Source organism: Lissotriton helveticus, chromosome 8 (assembly GCF_964261635.1).
Source record: "Lissotriton helveticus chromosome 8, aLisHel1.1, whole genome shotgun sequence".
NCBI lineage: Eukaryota > Metazoa > Chordata > Amphibia > Caudata > Salamandridae > Lissotriton > Lissotriton helveticus.
The window spans coordinates 166,737,374-166,756,774 of record NC_136069.1 but is presented as its reverse complement, the minus strand read 5'-3'; the positions used below and the strand labels follow the sequence as shown (position 1 = coordinate 166,756,774).

The following is a 19,401-nucleotide window of genomic DNA, read 5'->3' as shown; positions in this document are numbered from 1 at the left end:
TGTCTTGAGCAAAAGAGTAACTTGATGGATTATTTAATGCGCTGTAACAGGATTTAAACATAAGGATTAGACATACAGCTCTGTAAAGAAACTTGATCGGCCACATGTCTGACATTAATAATATGATCTTGTTTTTTCGGTTAACGATGGTCGAACTTGAATTTCAGCACTTTTCATCCGCGGTCCTTTCCAAAGCGTTCCAGTATAACAGCAGCTCAATAGCTCGGACATAGTGGCAAGTTACAATTTTTCTAAATTTGCAAATCGAGAATTCAATCTTAAAAGGGAAAAATGTCTCTTCATTGTGAAGAGGCTCAGGCATTATGTTGAGCTTTTGAAGGCACATCCCTACAAAGACATCTTCCAGTTTTAAAAAAGGAACGCTTTCCGAAATAGTAAAAACATTGTGGGCAACATCAGAGGAAAGAATGTACCCTGAGCCAGAGCAAAATGGTGGATATAGTTTGTCTGGATATTCCTCCTCACTGATATACCACTTGCTTAAATTATTGCGTACTGGAGAATCATGAAGTCTCTGGTTACCAGTGAAAAATGTTGTAGTTCTGTTCTTTTTCACTAGCAATTCAGTTAGGTAAAAGACATTGACAAACATGTCTGTATCAGTCTTCATCACATACTTGGTTTGAGGGCAAAAGTGGTCGACCCACTCAAGGCCCATCAAAGTCTTAAGTGTAAGATTGAAGTAGGTGTCAGTAAAATTCTTCTGGATTATATCTCTGTAGACCAGGCTTTCAGCAGCAATATCTGCCTCTGCTTTTCTTTCCCCTTCCGCCATTGTTCCAACAAGGAAAAATACTGCAATCCTTTTGTTTCCAATAGTTTGGTCTTTTCCCCAAGTGCGACGGATTGCTGTTCGAGCTTTTACATCTTTGGGTCTTGCTGCCACAAGGATCACCAAGAATGGAGGCTTCTGTTGACACCTTGCATCTGGTAACAGCAAAAAGGTTCCATTATCAGCTTCAAAATCAGAATTGAGCATTGCTCTCCTACTGAAACAGGAGACGCAAACTTTTATGAAGTTCAATTGAAGTGCAAATATTAGGATACCCAAACACGAAAACAGCAATATCATGGTGAAGACCACCAGCCTTTTAGCCATCTGGAAAACAACAAAAGAATATAGATAATGGAGAACACATTGTTTGCAATAACATTTTAGTGTACATCTTTGAGCAAACAGTGATATCAACATTAGCGTACACTCAATGTATGCAATGTAGAAAAATAAGGCAAAAAGCACTGGCAATGCCAAATAGTCTGGTTTATTAATGTAGGTGCCCCTGTGTCATTGATGGATGTAGGCACTCAATAAATCATCTTGCATGCACTCCATCGCGCATCTTAGGACTCCTATATCCATTCGTTCATCCATCTGCTGACTCATTCTTGCATTCACCCTCTGACACAACTACAGTAAAACACATAAAAACCCAACAACATATGCAAGATTAGTAAAAGAATGCAAGTGAAAAAGGAAAATATGCTACCATCTAAACATCGCAGGCAATTGCATGTAATAATGAACCTAAAAATAACAGCAAGTGTCCATCTTGCATTGTCACTAGTCTATTGTTGTGTTCAAGATGCAGCTTGGCATCTTTGAATGTTAACCAATGATACACTATGGACAACAGCATTCCAATGCTTTTTAAAAAAAAAACCTTTATTTAAAGTTATACAGGCAAATGAATGACAAAAAAGTTGAAAATAGCGGAGAAACATAGGAAATAAAACATAATAAACCAATAAAATCATAATCAAATGATAGCAGTGCAAAGGTATATCGGGTATTGACAATAACAATAATGGAGCAATACATGGCCAGTAAATTTAAACAGAAGTGACATATATCAGAATAAATTCTGCAGAGGGAGTACCATGCTAACTCAGTATTGAAAAGACATCCAGGACAATACACTGATCGGAAATCTATCCAACGTTAAAATGACTTATAGTAATCTAGTATCGACAAAAATGTAATATCAGCTGGATATGGATGCAGATTTCAGCATCGCGCTGCCCCTACACAGAGACTGGGGAGGGTCAACCTACCCCAGTTGGGGTGATGCCGGATTGTGTCGGGGTCTCCTGGGCCGTTAGTTGCTGGGAAATGTAGGCACTATAGGGTTCCCATATATCAACTGGTCTGGAGGTGGGGGGGAGCAGGGTGCTGTGCTCTTCGCAGTTAATGTTACAGAATGCCAAACTATGTAACCACGCTCGGAGGGAGGGGACCTTCCCACTGCTCCAGTGCAGAGCTATCTCCCTCTTGGCCAACATGAAGCAAATTGCTGCCAACTTACGAATGCCCTTGGGAAACTTCAAAACATATCCCAGCAGAGCAATCTCAGGTGTGGGCAGAAGAGGTATAGAGAGTGTATCCCCTAATACCGAGTGCACGTCTAGCCAATATTGCTGTATCCTGGGGCAAGTCCATGATAAGTGTGCAAAGTCTGCGAAAGGGGAATGACACTTCTGGCAGTGGTGGGGCCGGGAGTTGTCTATCCTGTGGGCACGTGCTGGGGTAAAATACAGTCTCCGGAGAAACTTAAACTGTAGCAACTTGTGTCGACTATTCAAGGAGACCTCTGTTGTGGCTCTACAACAATATGTCCATTGCTCATCCGTTATAGGACCGCCCAGATCCGCTTCCCAGTCGGCTCTAAGTTTAGAATCATCGTTAGGTTTAAGTGCAGCGCATTGTTTGTATAACTTGGATATCAGGTGTGTGTTGGATGTTGTCTGTATCACTAGTGTAAGTGGGGGAACCTCTTCAGGGGCTAAAGGGAAGGAAGGGAAACATGCCCGCAATGCTGATCGAAGCCGTGTGAGAACAAATGTGCCCATGAAGGAGCGGTCAGAGAATCGGCTTCCTCCGTCACAGAGAAAACGTGACCATCGGGGAAAAGATCGCTGAGTGTGTCTATATCAAATTTCCGCAACTGCGTTTCACCAACTTCTCCTCTGTGATGGGGAGAAGGGAGGCATTGGGAAGGGGAAGCGCTGGCGAGTGGAGTACAGCCAGCCCCAGAAGTTTACGTAGTTTTACCCAGGCCCAGCTTGTGGTGGATACAGTTTGTATGTCGCGTAGATCACAGGGGAATCCCGTGGGGAGAAGTGTAAGAAGCTGTCTAGGGAGAACCAGATCTGCCTCCGGGCGCAGATATGGAATTCACGCGTCTGGGTGGAACCATGAATAGGTGTAGGAACATTGAGCAAGCAAATAATACAAATAGAAGTCTGGAACACCCAGCCCACCCCTGTCGGCGGCCATGGTCAAGACTCTCCAACCGACACGGGGAGCACGGTCACCCCACACCAAGCGAAGAAGAAGGGAGCAAAGTTGTTTGAAGAAGGTATTACTTAGGGGAACCGTTATGTTGTAGAAATAATATAGAAATTGTGGGAGTACCACCATCTTGATGATTGAGACCCTCCCTGCCACGGAGAGGGGTAAATTAATCCAGCGGTTGATCTGCGTCTCTAGCCTGGAAACTGCAGCACCATAGTTTAGCAATATCAGTAACGCAGTGTCTAGATGGACATGTATTCCCAAATATTTAACAGAATCTTGGCACCATTCCAGCGGAAACTCGAAAGGCCAGGGAGTAGTGCTGGTGGTAAGTGGAAAAATGACCGATTTGTGCCAGTTGATATTTAGTCCAGAGAATGCTCCGAATCTTATAATTTCCCGTATTAACGGGGATAAATTGCTGTGGGGGTGTCTGACGTATAGAATCATGTAGTCGGCATACATAGACATCAATAACGGGCCAGTTTGAAACTGTAACCCGCGCTGGAGGTGGTTTTCCTGGAACTGTCTGGCTAATGGATCGAGCGCTAAAATAAACAAAAGAGGGGAGAGGGGGCAACCTTGCCTTGTACCCCGCGACAGAAGAAAGGGATCTGATAATATGCCATTATGTCGCAGCCGAGCGGTGGGCCTTGTGTACAAAAGGGCTATGGTCGCGATGTAGCACTCCGGCATGCGCATACGGCGCATGACCGAGAGGAAGAAAGGCCATTCCAGCAAATTAAATGCTTTCTCCGCATCTAGTAAAATCGCAGCGGCTGGAGTGGCAGGGTCGATACGGTGTAAGGTCGTAAATAAGGTGCAGAGATCAAGAGAAGTGGATCTATGTGGAACAAACCCCGATTGTACGGGCGAGATGATGAATTCCATCAGAAGCGACAGTCTGATAGCCATCACCTTGGCTAGGATTTTGTAGTCTGTGTTCAATAGAGACAGCTGCCTATATGAACCACAAAGATGAGGGTCCTTCCCCGGTTTAGGCAATAAAATTATCACTGCTTCACGAAAGGTCGGAGGGAGGGTGCCAATATCCAGGGTCTCCGCGTAGACTTCAACCAGGCGAGGCACTAGGAGGTCCTTGTATGTTTTAGTAAAGTCGGCAGAGAAGCCGTCTAGTCCGGGGGCAGAAGAGCCGTCAATGGCCTCTATAATGCTGTCTGTGGTAATAGGGACCAAAAGGAACTCCTGCATGTAACGCTCCAGATACACAAGGGCCACCTCTGTAGATACTCTTCCTGATCGGCTGGATTCCCCGAGAGGCGTGAAGTGTAAAGGGTCTTATAGTACGTGAGGAAGAGCTCACAGACCGCCGGCGTGGATTGTACTGGGGAGCCATCCGGCCCAGAGATGGAAATGATACAGGTTGGGCCTCTAGGTGGCCGCAGAGTGTTGGCTAACAGGCGACCAGGGCGTTCGCCCTCTCCATAACGCCGTGCTACGCAGTGTTTGTTTAGAAAATAATGTTCCTATCCGCCGTGTCACGGAACTTAAGATAAAGTGCTAAACGAGTGTCTGACAATGTGTCTGAGGGGGCATTGAGGATTTCGCGGTCTACGGCGGCAATGTCTTCTTCGATCTTATCTAAGGTGGAACGCAGGTCCCGGAGGATCCCAGCATGCTTTGAGATGCACACCCCTCTGATATATGCCTTAAAGCCCTCCCAAAGAACCGCCCATGTGTCGACGGAGCCAGTGTTTAATTCAAAGTAGTCCTCAATAGCTTGACGCACCTCTTCTGTGAAAACGGGATCTAATAATGCCCGTCCGGGGAAGCCCCAACTTCTCTCGTAACCTCCCTCCCTTTGAATCAACAGTTGAAGAATAACCGGGTAGTGATCCGAGAGAGTGCGAGGGAGAGTGTGGATTGGACCCAACCAACTAGCAATCGTGGGAGATATTAGCCAGTAATCCAGTCTGGTCCATGTGTTATGGAACCTGGAGTAGTGGGTGAAGGCGGGCGAGATAGGGTGTGACTGTGCCTCAATGTCTACAAGGGAATAATGTGTGCAGATGTCTTGAAGGGCCTGGCGGGAATGGGGTTTGGAGTCAGGGGTGGAGGCGGTACTGTCCCTATCGTGATCCAGGAGCAGATTAAAATCCCCACCAACAATCAGGAGGCCAGTATCTGTCGCTAGGAGGTGGGAGGAAAGGGATTGAAAAAAAGAGGGAGTGTCAGTGTTCGGGCCGTAAACACAGACCAATGACATCCTATGACCTAGTAGTTGACCAGTGACGATCAAAAAACGACCTTCCGGGTCGCAGTGTGTGGCGAAGTGCGCAAATTGGATACGCTTATGTACTAGGATAGCTACTCCCCTTGAATACGAGCTATAACCGGTGAAATACCTATGTGGGCCCCATCCCGAAGCCAGGCCGCAGGCCGTGGCGGCTGTCAAATGAGTTTCCTGCAGAAAGAGGATGTCTATTTTATGACGTGCAACATAACTCAGGACTTGTCTCCGCTTCCGGTTATCGTTCAGGCCCCGTACATTCCAAGTTAACAAGATTAATCCGGAGGGACCGGGCACATTTCCAAGCACAACCATATCAACAATAATACACAATTGGAAGAAATGCATCGGTGACCCATAGTACTCAAAAACATCCTCATACTTTGCAAACTGCAATGGTTAACCAGAAAAAAAGAGAAAAATAATAACAACCTCGAAGAACCCCTCCAACCTGCCACCCACCTTCTCCCTAACTAGAAAGAAGAGTACCCAAGCATCGTTCCCACAAAAATAAACCATGGAGGTATTCACCATGGGGCATGGCAACGCCACGCCAGTCGGGCAACCAGTATTTAGAGAATTTAAACAGTAGAATGGTAACTATGCATTAGAACGGGCAACAACCATCATTCATTTGGTGAACCAGGGAATAATAGGAAGCAATTATTCAGCACTCCCGGATTGGGCAAAAAGGTCCACGCTGGATTGTGAAGATTGCTGTGGCGGGGAGTGTGGACGAGAATTACCCGGCTGGCCACTTTTTTTATGTTTGAAATTGTGGAAGAATTCCTGTGCAGCTTGCGGAGAGTCAAAAATTCTAGATCTGCCATCCAAGTCCACCCGGAGCCGGGCCGGATAGAGCCATAACGGAGCCCCAGATTTCTCAACATGGCCTTGACGCTCTGATATTTCCTTCTAGCTTCCTGTACCATGAGCGTAAAGTCTGGGAAGAAGGATAAACTGTTACCCTGCCATTGGATGTCTCCTTTCTCACGAGCCGCTCGGAGGGCAGCGTCCCGATCACGAAAGTTCATTAGACGTGCAATAATCGGTCTGGCCCGGACGGGGGCGAGGGCCCAGTGACCGATGCGCTCGCTCAACCACGAAGCCCTGGTAGAAGGTCTCCCTACCAAATAGTTCGGACAAGAGCTTCTCCACGAATATGTCCAGTCGACCAGTGGGCGTCGTCTCCGGTACGCCAAGAAGGCGGATGTTGTTGCGGCGACCCCTTGCCTCCAAATCTTTGTTCTTCACCGCTACGTCCTTGAGGATCTTCTCGACTCTCTCCAGTCGTTTCAGGGAAGAAGAGGCGCTATCTTCGAGGTCAGAGACCCTGGATTCCACTACATTGAGCCTGCGGTCGTGACCCTAGATTTTGGCGTTCATGTCTGCCAATTTTTTGTCGAGGTCATCGAAGCGGGCGTCCAGGGCCTTGAAGCCAGATCTCATTTCGGCTATCATGGCGGCGGGCAGAGAGTTCGAGCCAGACTCCTCCGTAGGAGGGGACGCCGCGGCGGAAGGGTCCGCCGCTGGGTCCGTAGATGCATCTGGGGGCGTATCAAATTGGAGTTTGGTCTGTCTCGGTCTTTTTTAACCATTGTGGAGAACGAGTTGGCGTCCAGGTAAGGGGGCGTTGTCTGCAGCGTGCAGGAGTATAGAGGAGCTGGGCAGCTGGGATGGCGTCGGACCCACGGGTCGCAGGAAGGGTGTAAGAGGGCAGACCCAGGGACGGAGGTGCAGGTCCGTAGCGGTCACAGGGTGCGCAGTGCTCTATGCCCCGCAGGGCGCCACCAGGATAATATGGTTGTTAAGGTCTGCAAGGCACCAATCGGGGTTACTGTGCCAGTGTGGAGTTCAAATGGCGATGGGGTTGCAGGTTGACTCCAGCCGGCAGCAGGCAGGTGGACGCCAGGAACAGCCGCGTCTTGACATAGAGGCCCACAGGACGGTCAGGCCGACGATCATCCAATACACTGCCAGGGGAGCCGAACGCCCAGACCCAACCAAGGGAGGGTCCGGGACCGGAGGAGGGGGGAGAGCGGAGCCAGTGCTCCTCCTCGGTCCACAAGCACCCCCCTGGTGTCAGATAGGGGGAAAGGCACAATCGCCAACACCCCGCCAGCCCACAGTCACCCCCCGGCCACCCGTCCCGCTAGGGCGCCAAACCGGTCCCGAGTACACCCCGGGCCGGCCCCCAGACCTACTGTGGGCCCCGGCGCCGAAGGAACGAAGTAGGCCCGAAAATCGGCCCCTACCCAACGGCCGCGTGTGCCCAGCAGGAGGGACCAGCCGGGAGACCGGGCGCAGGGACAGACCCCAGTGCAGCGGGGAGCAGCGTGAGGAGCGCAGGCGGGCAAAGCAAATGGCAAAGGCTTACCCCGACTCAGACGGCTCTGGCGCGGTGCCGGCGATGCCGCAGCGTAGGCCGGAATTCCTCAGGCGAAATCGCCGTCTCACGCAGAGTCGCCGTCACCCCGGATCGACATCCTCCGGTAGCCCAGCTCTGTGCGCGGTGGGGGGGAACAGATTCAGCTTGGTTCCGCTCGCTCAACGCCGTTAGGGGGCTGCTGGTAATGCCCGACCGGTGGTGATCTACGCGGATGCGGCCATCTTGACCGCTCCCGTAGCCACGCCCCCACAGCATTCCAATGCTTTCATGGAAGTATGCAGCGCACTGCGGATGAAATTAGAGTTTAGCAAATGACCCATTAGTATTGCCTGGAGAGCTGTAATATACTCTTAAAAAATATTAAAATAAAAAGTGGAGAGGAAAATAATTGAGGGGCAATTATAAAAGAAGAAAAGTGAAATTTAAAGGACTGGCTAACCGGCCCTGACAATGGGACACACTTATTTTCAGATGGAAGTACATGTGGTCAGAAAAGTCCCTTATTCACAGGGCATGGCAGGCAATAACTAATGTGTAAATGACACTCTGACAGACTAATGTTACAAAAGACATGACTCAAAGGCCCTACATGTATCCATGTGAATATATAGTTATATATGTGGGTGTTATTTGCTGATTTTGTAACAACAAGATCTTAGTAAACAGCTAAGAGATACAAACATACACCAAAATAATTTCCTATAAAGGTTATCTGTGACTTTTCATGCAACAAAATATCTATATGTAGAGTTTAAGTACAGTAAAGATACATACAGCAAAGGGTAGTATAGGTGGCCCCATATACAGAACTGGCACAGCATGGGCTACATCATGGAAAGCTAAACTCTATGTCAGAACCAGTGGATTATCTTTTGGTTGAGTCAGTATCATGGCAGCTGTTTGCTCCTTTCGTGCCCTTTCCCATTGAATGGAATTTTCAATTGCCATATATGTAACCATAGCTCATTGTGCTCTCCAGAGAGGCCAAGGATTGGCTGAGCATGTAATTGGAACAATTTGGTCACCGAGTAACAGGCACTGCGAGAATTAAGCACTTCCTTTGGTGTTTCCTTCACGGTAGGCAAGGGAAGAAGTCCAAACAGCAGTCTGTGACCTGGAAGCGACTGGAGAAAAGGCTGAAGGAGCAGAGCTGGAGGACGAAGATGTTGGGTCCTGTCACAATGCTGCAGTACTGGAGCATGTAGCACGCTTGAAGGAGGAGCCTCGCAGTCTAACTCTCTCCTGTCACCAATCAGGCCAGTCTATCACCGCTCTCAACCCTTACTTCCCTCTCTTGCTTGCCACTCCCCACTGACCAGTGGCAGAAAAAGGGAAAATGTGATTTTTGTGCATGCCTCGCCCTGCCCACGGAGTCCGCAGTTTGTACCCGGTGAACGCCGGCAACTTCGACATAGCCTGCACTGGCCTCGGTTGGAGGCGGCCAAGAGCCTAAGGGTAATGAGCGGCCCAAGAGGCAGGCCAGTTGCCAGAAGTATATTTTTAGGGGGCATGGCCCTCAGCTATGACCAAACATTAAAGGTGTGCTATATAGGTGCATTCTTTCCCAAATACTGGTTGCACCACTAAATATCCCCCCCGAATACTGTGCTATAAGAATATCAAGGACAGAATATTGAAAGATAAGTATATACAGGGAAGTATAGATTTACTATTCCTAACTCAACATTTACATACCCTGAAGGGATGTATGACATTACAGCGCATGCTTTTACCACGCATGCCTTTACATCGCAGTTTTTACAACGCATGCTGTTACAACGCATAGCGCTAAGGGTTGCTGGATAGTGAATAGTTTAATTTACTATTCCAACTTCAGTCCCCTTGGATAGTAGGAAAGGTGTTGGATAGTAAATTAAATCTATTCCCTATCCTAGCGCGCCCCCCAGCGCAATGCTTTGTAATGACATGCGTTGTAATAGTTGCGTCGTAAAGGCACTGCATGGTAAAAGTTGCGTTGTAAAGGCTGTTTCCTACCCTGAAGACATATGTATCAAGTAGATACATATGTGTGGAGTAATGGATAGAAAAATCCATTGTTACCTTTTTGTATTTTAGATGTGTTGGTCTGCCCTCGATATTCTGTGCCTTTGATATTCAGGTGCACCCCATGTGATTCTGTGTGAAGGAATGAGTGGCTCTTTGTAAGGTACACATTAAAGTGCACTCAATCAACTTTTCACAATCCAAATTAAAGTTTTATCAATTAGATGGGATTTAAAGTAGAAGGGTGTAAGTTGTAAAGTAGGCTGACTCACAACTCTGTGTCTTTTCTAAACTGTTCAAGGTTTTGCAATGCAAAACTTATAAAGTTCTTTTTTTAAGTAAGCTGGCCTCAGCTTAGAGTCCTGCTTCCTATACCTCTTGTGGTAGATGTCCAGCCTCCACACTCAAAATTGTTTTGCTGGAGGATGTCCTACCAGGGAAATTCGACATCAGGAAATCATCACACCTGGAAGGCCCAAAAGGATAAATTTACCTCACTTAAATCTAGGAAATTTAATCTGATTCAGAAAGTGTGGAATTTCTTAATTGCGACCAATTTCTGAGGTGACGTTATAATTTAACTTGCCACTAATTGAAACTAACTTTACAGATAGCATGGTGGATATCTATCAAGACATGTTGTGCGTTTTAAAATTTTTGGGATTACAATGGTGAAAACTAAATAAATGTAAATGTCATTTTACATGGGATGTTGAGAATGTCCGACAATGAATTTCACTATAAGGTTGTGACAAAAGATAGATAGTTCAATTATATTTGATCAAAAGCACGAGTCAAACTGCATGGACTTGAAGCAGTCTCTGACATTGGCATACACCCCTCATACTACATTAACAAAAAGGAAGGTCCAAGGGAATATTTACCGACCACACTTGTTATCATCCCTAACATAACAAAACCAACCAATGGATAACAATGGGTCTAAACAAATTGTAAACAGACTGTGTGTATAAAGGGAACAACCAACGAGTCCACCAAAAGTATGTCACCGTTGGATGAGTGTTCCCATCAGTTCACCGACCTGTACCGCCCTGCATCATTTGGGATCCTTCATCCGAAGGAAAGTGGTTTTACCCACTGTGGACTAGATTGGTACAGCCCACTTATGATGGAAATATGACAAAAGTGCATATAATGTGTTTATGGTATCAGGAGGTATGCTGAAAAGCAGTGCATGTGTAAATAATACGTGCTAAAGTGCAAAAATGTGCTTAAAATTGAGTAGTGGAAATGGAAGAACAATTTTAATATGATCCTATCCACTCTCAATGGTTAAAAATCAGAGCATAGTAGCGTCAACAAATAGCTACTAGTGTTGTAATATGGTCGACATGTTTCTGCAGTTCTTATGAAGCCTCGAGGTCTTCTACTGCTTCCTCAGGACCTTACTAAATGCTACTGCGTATCGTGAATAAACGTGTTAAAGAAAAATGCTTGAATATCACCTGGGATTCGCCTGATGAGGTAATCCATAGATCGCCCGGTATCAGCAGGTAGATATAAAGAAAAAGGAAAAAGTACACAAAATACACACAGTAAGTTACAACATCTAGCACTATCATGATAGTATCAATACATCGCCAATGCAATTTATCGGTTAAGGATTCTATTCTAGTAATCCAACAATTGCCATCATACTATTTAGGCGAAATCATTACATCACTCACCTATGTTATAGGGAATGCATTCTCCACCTCACCTGGCTACAGCTCAGGTAAAACGGAGCACCGCTCTATAAAAATATATAAGGGAGGTAAGTCAGGGAAGGATTTTACAAGCTGCATATATCATTAAAGGCAGACATTGTTTGTGTGGTGTCTGCTACTGTTAAACAACTCAATCATATGTAAATTACAATGGTTGGGTAAAGAAAAATAATGGTGCTGTCTCCTTCTTGCCCGCTCGTGATGCTCAAGATGACCATTACCCAAGCACCAACACGGCGTGTTGGTGCTTGGGTAATGGTCATCTTTGCCGTTTTACCTGAGCTGTAGCCAGGTGAGGTGGAGAATGCATTCCCTATAACATAGGTGAGTGATGTAATGATTTCGCCTAAATAATATGATGGCAATTGTTGGATTACTAGAATAGAATCCTCGACCGATAAATTGCATTGGCGATGTATTGATACTATCATGATAGTGCTAGATGTTGTAACTTACTGTGTGTATTTTGTGTACTTTTTCCTTTTTCTTTATATCTACCTGCTGATACCGGGCGATCTATGGATTACCTCATCAGGCGAATCCCAGGTGATATTCAAGCATTTTTCTTTAACACGTTTATTCACGATAGGCAGTAGCATTTAGTAAGGTCCTGAGGAAGCAGTAGAAGACCTCGAGGCTTCATAAGAACTGCAGAAACATGTCGACCATATTACAACACTAGTAGCTATTTGTTGACGCTACTATGCTCTGATTTTTAACCATTGAGAGTGGATAGGATCATATTAAAATTGTTCTTCCATTTCCACTACTCAATTTTAAGCACATTTTTGCACTTTAGCACGTATTATTTACACATGCACTGCTTTTCAGCATACCTCCTGATACCATAAACACATTATATGCACTTTTGTCATATTTCCATCATAAGTGGGCTGTACCAATCTAGTCCACAGTGGGTAAAACCACTTTCCTTCGGATGAAGGATCCCAAATGATGCAGGGCGGTACAGGTCGGTGAACTGATGGGAACACTCATCCAACGGTGACATACTTTTGGTGGACTCGTTGGTTGTTCCCTTTATACACACAGTCTGTTTACAATTTGTTTAGACCCATTGTTATCCATTGGTTGGTTTTTTTTATACACCCCTCATAGCCACAGGCAGGTTGTGCTAAAGGTGTTGTACAAAAGAAGACCATTGTTAGACGTCCACCAGCAAGACATGTAGGCGTGGTAAAGGATAGCTGATTGTATGGGTCCATTGAGGCCTGTGGCCTGGCTGAGTACACTAGTCCCATCTCCAGTGAGGGGAGCTATAGATTATCAGGCAGCAGCACTGCCCGTAAAGATCTGAGTGATGCTTTCATGGTTTGCATCGATGACCCCGTTCTGCAATAACATATATGTTTGATGCTCCTTGCGTGGTGACTCCCAACTGGATGCTACAGAGTTGTACACTTCCATAATTAGGGGCATTCTCTACTCTTTCACATGCAGTAGACATCTTGTGTAGAATCCTCAAGTATGTGGCTAACATTGCTTGGATGACCATGCACGTGTTTGAGTGATGAATGTGGAAAGCATGGAAGCCTACCATTTCTACTAGAAATGGAAAATAATTCCTTGCAAAAGTATTGTTCAGCATTACTACAGAGGCAGATATAAGCCAAGCTTAATGTTATGAACCAGTGAGACGGCTATATTAAAATGTACACTAGAAAGCCAAATCACCTCCTGAAGAGAACCTGGACTTCTCAGCAAGAAGGTTGTCCTTCCCAGCATCGATAGCAGCAAATTTAGACATGGCTGATATGCATTAAAATAGAAAGTGTCAGTACTTCTCATTAAGAGCATATAGTACTGCCGCATCTATCTCCCCATTCCAGAAACATTTTCTTTACTAAAATCAAAGTCGGCATGCGAGGGAAATGCTTCCCATAAGTCCCGAGTTTGACTTTTTGTTGTTATGTATTGCGCAGCATGCTGTGTGCACTGACATTACACAGCAAAACAAAAGTGAAAGCTGAACGCACTAATGGAGTCTGCGGGGAACGACAAATGTCCTACCACACAGCATTCATACACTTCTCCCAATAACAATAGTACCCCACCTTTTTGACTGAAGTTTCACCCATGAAAGTAGAGGCTTTGAAAGGCTTCTAAGACACAAAGAAACATGAAGATTTTGGCTTGCATATTTTGGTATTGTGGGCAGCTGTGGTATTTAGGCCAGGGCTCATTCGGCATCCAGAAAAACCTGCCAAGGCCACACATTTCTGAAAACAAGGTACCTAGGGTAGTCTGGGGAGGTTTAGCTTGCGTAGATCCCAATACATTTTCTTAGACCTAATGCCTTGCAAATACCAAACTTTGGCTAAATCATAGATTTTCCTTGTATGCTGTGCAGGAAAATCTGAACTCTGTCAGGATCCACAAAAGTCTTATCACCCAGCATTCCCACACTTCTCCCATTAAAAATGGTACCGCAAATGATCACCAAATATTGTGCATTTAGTACATTACTTTTATAGTACCTCATAACAGCAATAGGTTAGATAAGGTAAAGCAGAATTTCAAAGGAGTCAATACATTTAAAAAAGTAAAACTCACAAAATGTTAGTCGATGTTCTACAGAGATGTGTAGAGAGGTCAATGAATGCACTGATTATGGTTTCCACAATATTTGGTTCAAAGAGATTAATCCTTAGGGTGTTGAGCCTCGTAGAGTTATCTAGATATTAAACATTTTTTTAAGATAGTCTGTTACAGCAGCCCTTTGTGACATAGCAGGCTGTATTGGGTAATTTCAGATTCACACTACTGCTAGTTAGGGTATTTGCAGCCCTTTGCAACAGGTACATTAAGCTAAAAAACTAATTGGCTCCTGCAAACAAAAAAATGTTCTCTAGAGCAGATACGTTATCTTGCCAGGCTATATTTAACAACAGTCCAGTGTATGCTAAAGCAATGTCAGTCAAATGTAAGTTGTAACTCTGCCCCAGCATAATAGGTTAATGAAAGCACCATGCCATATCGGAATCTGGAGTTTCCTGATTGGACATTGCTTCTGAATGACTGTGAGGTTTAGGTAGTGAAACCACGTATGTATCAGGAATAGGACATTTTCTGAAAGTTATTGGCTTAAGAACATAATAGCTCAATGTCCTGTACAGCTGTGCAATCTCTTCATGCAGCAAATTCTTGTTTGACATACCATATACGAAAGGTGAGAAGGGAGTTCAGCTAATTCTCATTGAATTGTTGGGCTCTCAACTGTGACTATGAACTAGTGTTGGAACTACCTTTAATATCAGCTCCTCACACACATCACTGTGGCATCCCAAAGGGGTCCATCATAGCCCCTCTATTATTCAACATCTATCTGACCCATTACCAAACATGATTAAATCATGCTGACCTCTGCTGTTACAACCATGACTATGACACTCAAATAATTTTTAAAAATGGATGGTCTGGCAGATGTCTACAACTTAATGACTGCCATTGGGCCATAAACATGTTGATGATGAAGAACCATCTAAAGCATTATATCACATAGACAGAGCTTACGACCTGTGGACAAAAATACCACCCTACTGCTGTATGGCCTAAGGAACATGAGGCTCTCCAACAATATCAAGAGAAGTAAGAAACCTAGTGTTAACCATGGATTCAGTCTTATATTTGATACCACATGTTAAATCATAAAGCCGAGTGCCTTCTACACAAGGAAAACACTATGTCATATCCTTCCATACCTTGGATGCCAACAAAAAATGCAAACCATTCTCAAACTCATAGTCTCCAAGTTTGAACATTTCAACAGCCTTGGCACTCCTTCATTCATAATATGCAAAACACAACTCATCCAAAATGCTGCTGCAAGACTTCTTTTCTGCCTTCATCCAAGAGAACACATGACTTTAGTCTTGCAATCACTCCACTGGGTATCTATAGCAAGAAGAACGATGTTCAAGCCACTTAAGTTTGCCCACAGAGCTTACAACGAAAAGGACAGCTAAGCCTAGAAGCGAAATGAAAGCAACTAAAGCAAATCAGGACATTGCGCTTTAAGCTTGCACCACTTATCATCATATCACCTTACCATAAAAAATCTGTAGGAGCCACTGCTTTCTTAGTACAAGCTGCCAAGCTCTGGAGATCACCACCAGCCAGCATTCGAAGCAACCAGGTGCCTATACACTTCAGACAACAGGTGAAAACATGGATATTTCCAAGACAAGTACACCATCCACCTCTCAGCCATAGAATCTGACAAGACAGCTACACTCTCAAGCTCAGTCTTTAGCTTACAATACACAGGCTGGAAAACAGAAAACAACTTTCAATAAGCAGATAAGTTAAGAAGGACTGACCTATGCTTTGCTGGGGTTTTACGTAGATATGTAAGTTCATACATAACATTTCTGTCCCACACTAGTACTACTGCCCTAAGATCCAATGGTCAAGACAACTGTAACTTACACCTCTTACGTACAGTTAAGGTATGTGCTAGGAGGGTTGTCCATCACCAGTACTGTGCAGCCAACTACCCATCACTAAATGAATAGACATAGAAAAACTAAAGATATCTGGCACATACTGCGGGTCAATTAGAGGCATTTAATTAAGTCCATGACTGCAGGTTCTAAATATCTATATACTATGGCCCCTTCTTTCATCTCACAATGACTTTCAGATATGAGATGATAATAACAATGCACATCCCAGCAGATCTCTCCACTTCTCTCTCCCTCCAACAAAGCCAGTTCTTGCCCAGAAGAGATGGAGCAGATTTACTAAGATTTAGCATCTGGGTTGCATCAGGTTTTGTGGTGCAGCCCTGACACAACATAATTTTTGGTATTTATTACGCTATACAAAGCCGCTTTGCGGGGTTTGGTATATGCAAAGTAATGCGAGGCAGTATATAGTGCTGCCTTCAGTTACCTTGGGTGGCGCCTGGGCGTCCCCATGCATCTACTTAGAAATTTTGGTGCATTCCCAGATTTACTGAAGCTAATAAACCTGCGCATGCTTCAAAATGCTATGCCTTTGCCAGAGAGTTGTAAAGAGGAGAAATATTTTTAATTCTTGTAACTTCCCCTTTCTATGAGTGCTGCAGTCTGCAGTTTACATAGACAGTGGGATATGCCTCCAGGATTGTTTTTGTGCAGGAGGGTGTTCCTAGCTGCCAGTGTGCTGAAAATCCATACTCTGTGTCTCTGTGTCTCATCATCCACAGCATTGCTACAAGCTATGTCTCATATCATAACAAAACACACAAGATGATGGACGGAATGTTGCACAATGGCAAAACATTCACCCCCAGTCACAGTCTGGGTTTAATCCATCGTTATTTAGCTTACTTTTCCACCCCAGTTGAGACATGGCCATATGCAAATCAGTCTTGACCCTGTGCCTCATGGGAACAGTCCAGCCCGAACTGCCAACCCATGTCTTCCCTGGACCGAAATCAAGCATCCTAGGACCGGTTTCTGGCTATCAGCCTTCTTCAGCCAGGATAGCTTGACTCCAGTGGCATAGTGAGCACGGGACCCACGTCTGGGCATACTCTTCCCACATAGGGTGAACAGCAAAACACACAAGATGATGGACGGAATGTTACACAGTGGCAAAACATTCACCCCCAGTCACGGATCTGGGTTTAATCCATCGTTATTTTGCTCACCAAGCCACCCCAGTTCAGACATGGCCATATGCAAATCAGTCTTGACCCTGTGCCTCATGGGAACAGTCCAGCCCGAACATGATAACCTCACCTCAGAGGCCATCACTTGGGACATGGACACACTTCCCACATAGGGTCACAAAACAAAGACAACACCCTTCCAACTGCACACCACCCTATGGGATGTAGCTTGCTGCCCATGTAGAAAAGCAATTCAGCGCCACACGTAGGGGTAGTAAGCACTATACAAATGTAATGCAATATTTATCATTTGTGCATCACCAAGATTTATTTTGTGCATATTCAAATCTTTGTTTCTGTCACACTTCAGGATTATGAAAAGAAATGTGCTTCATTTGTGCTTTTATAACTACTGGTATATGCAGAAATATTTGTACAGTTCATTTACAGGTATTTACATTTTTTGTGACTTAGAAACAAACTGACATCCTACAGTTCTTTGTTTTCCAACTCTGTGTTCATAAACCCACTGGAATTATGTGATTCTGTGGTGTTTTCTGTATTATCATGAGTTTGCAGCGGGGGACATCCTTTGCAACGCAACTTTTACAATGCACTACCATTACGACGCAACTTTTACAGCGCAAGTTATTACAACGCATTGCGCTGGGGGGCGCGCTAGTATAGGGAATAGTTTTAAATTTACTATCCAACACCTTCCCTACTATCCAATTAATATTGTTTCTAGCTCAAACAGATCAAAAATGACAAAAAAGTCTGCAACACGTGCTGCTGCGCAATGGACAGTTCTTTGCAAAGGTTGACTGGTTACCTTTCAGTTACTGTGAAATATTTTTCCAGACAGTGCTTAGATGGGTAAAAAAAGACAAAATATTGAAGTGAAACTGTCACAAAATCTGCCACAATGAGCCGCTTAATTTGGGTTATTTTGCCACACAATTTAGCCAACATTGCCACAAAATGTAGTCACCCCCACTGTATAAATACATTAGTCCTGCCCGTACCCCAGCAAGATTGTTACATAGTTCACTTTCCAAAATCCTCTCACTTTGCAGTAAAAAAAAAAAATGTAAACAGCATCTCCACTTAAAAGAATACACAGTGATTTTTCCAGATGAAAAAGTCTGACATTTAACTGGCATTGGAACACACAGCAAATGCAGCAAGATAAAAACAAAATACCAAGGCATTATTATTGCTCAATTACCTTCTGAACACCCGCACCTCTATACTGTTTCAGCTGCCTTGGTCATTTGGGGGGCTAAAGGTTAATGTGGGCTGGTCCTGCCCTAAAATGACCCCCCCCCCCGTTCCTAAGGCCCTGCCAAGGATTGAGATTTGAGTTGCGGGGCCCGAAGAGTCCTAAGATCCCGGGATATTGAAGATGTAGAAGACACCACGATTGTGATTGTCTAACTGGAGAATTGTGGAGTTGTCGTGAGATGTCATCGGCAGTTCCACTTAAGACAGGGACCTTTGTGTGAATGGGACATATGTGAATCGTCTAGTGGACCGTGTGTACAAGGGTTAACTATACCGATTCGGAGGATCCACCGTGGTCGAGTGTTATTGTGTGTGAATGATGTTGAGTGGTGAATTCTATTGATTTTTTAGAATTGAAGACAATTACAGACTTAAAAGTGAATGCGTACAGAGAAATCGTGAAGGAGGGTGAGTTGCTGAGAGGAGCAAGAGTGACGTTGGGTTGTGTTGCGCTGTATTAGGTCGGTTGGTGTAATGCAGCGCTGGGATTTGTTGGTGGTCATCAGGAATACTCTGTGGCTGACAAGTATAATTTTGCTGTACTAATTGGACAACCATTGCATTTTTGTTGGAGAAAGTGTCAGAAATCATGCGATGCTTTAGGGTGTTACGGGATCTGTTCAGAGGATATGAAGGGGTTGTTACTCGATTGGGCAAAGAGGCTCCACCTGAATATAATCCAGCTCACTATATGGCAACAAAGGTTGACACAAAATTAATGAAAAGGAGGGTGAATTGTCTTTTCCACGCTTTGGCACGTTGAGGCTAGATGTATTGAATCAACTTTGGCAAGGCAACCTTTGCCCAGACCCACTCCGT

General features: G+C 44.7%; 2 protein-coding genes across 3 annotated transcripts in view; one reads left to right on the top strand and one right to left on the bottom strand.

Annotated features, from left to right (window-relative positions):
* The window catches only part of IGSF5 (immunoglobulin superfamily member 5), a 931,320-nt gene that overhangs the window by 100,577 nt on the left and 811,342 nt on the right, over positions 1-19,401 (top strand). The gene's annotated exons all lie outside the window — the stretch shown is intronic.
* LOC144773715 (beta-1,3-galactosyltransferase 5-like) lies at positions 164-4,525 on the bottom strand. The gene is made up of 2 exons (XM_078658859.1): positions 4,232-4,525; positions 164-1,120 (listed from the first exon to the last, which is right to left on the bottom strand). The coding sequence occupies exons 1-2, from the start codon at positions 4,523-4,525 to the stop codon at positions 164-166; spliced, it is 1,251 nt and encodes a 416-aa protein (XP_078514985.1).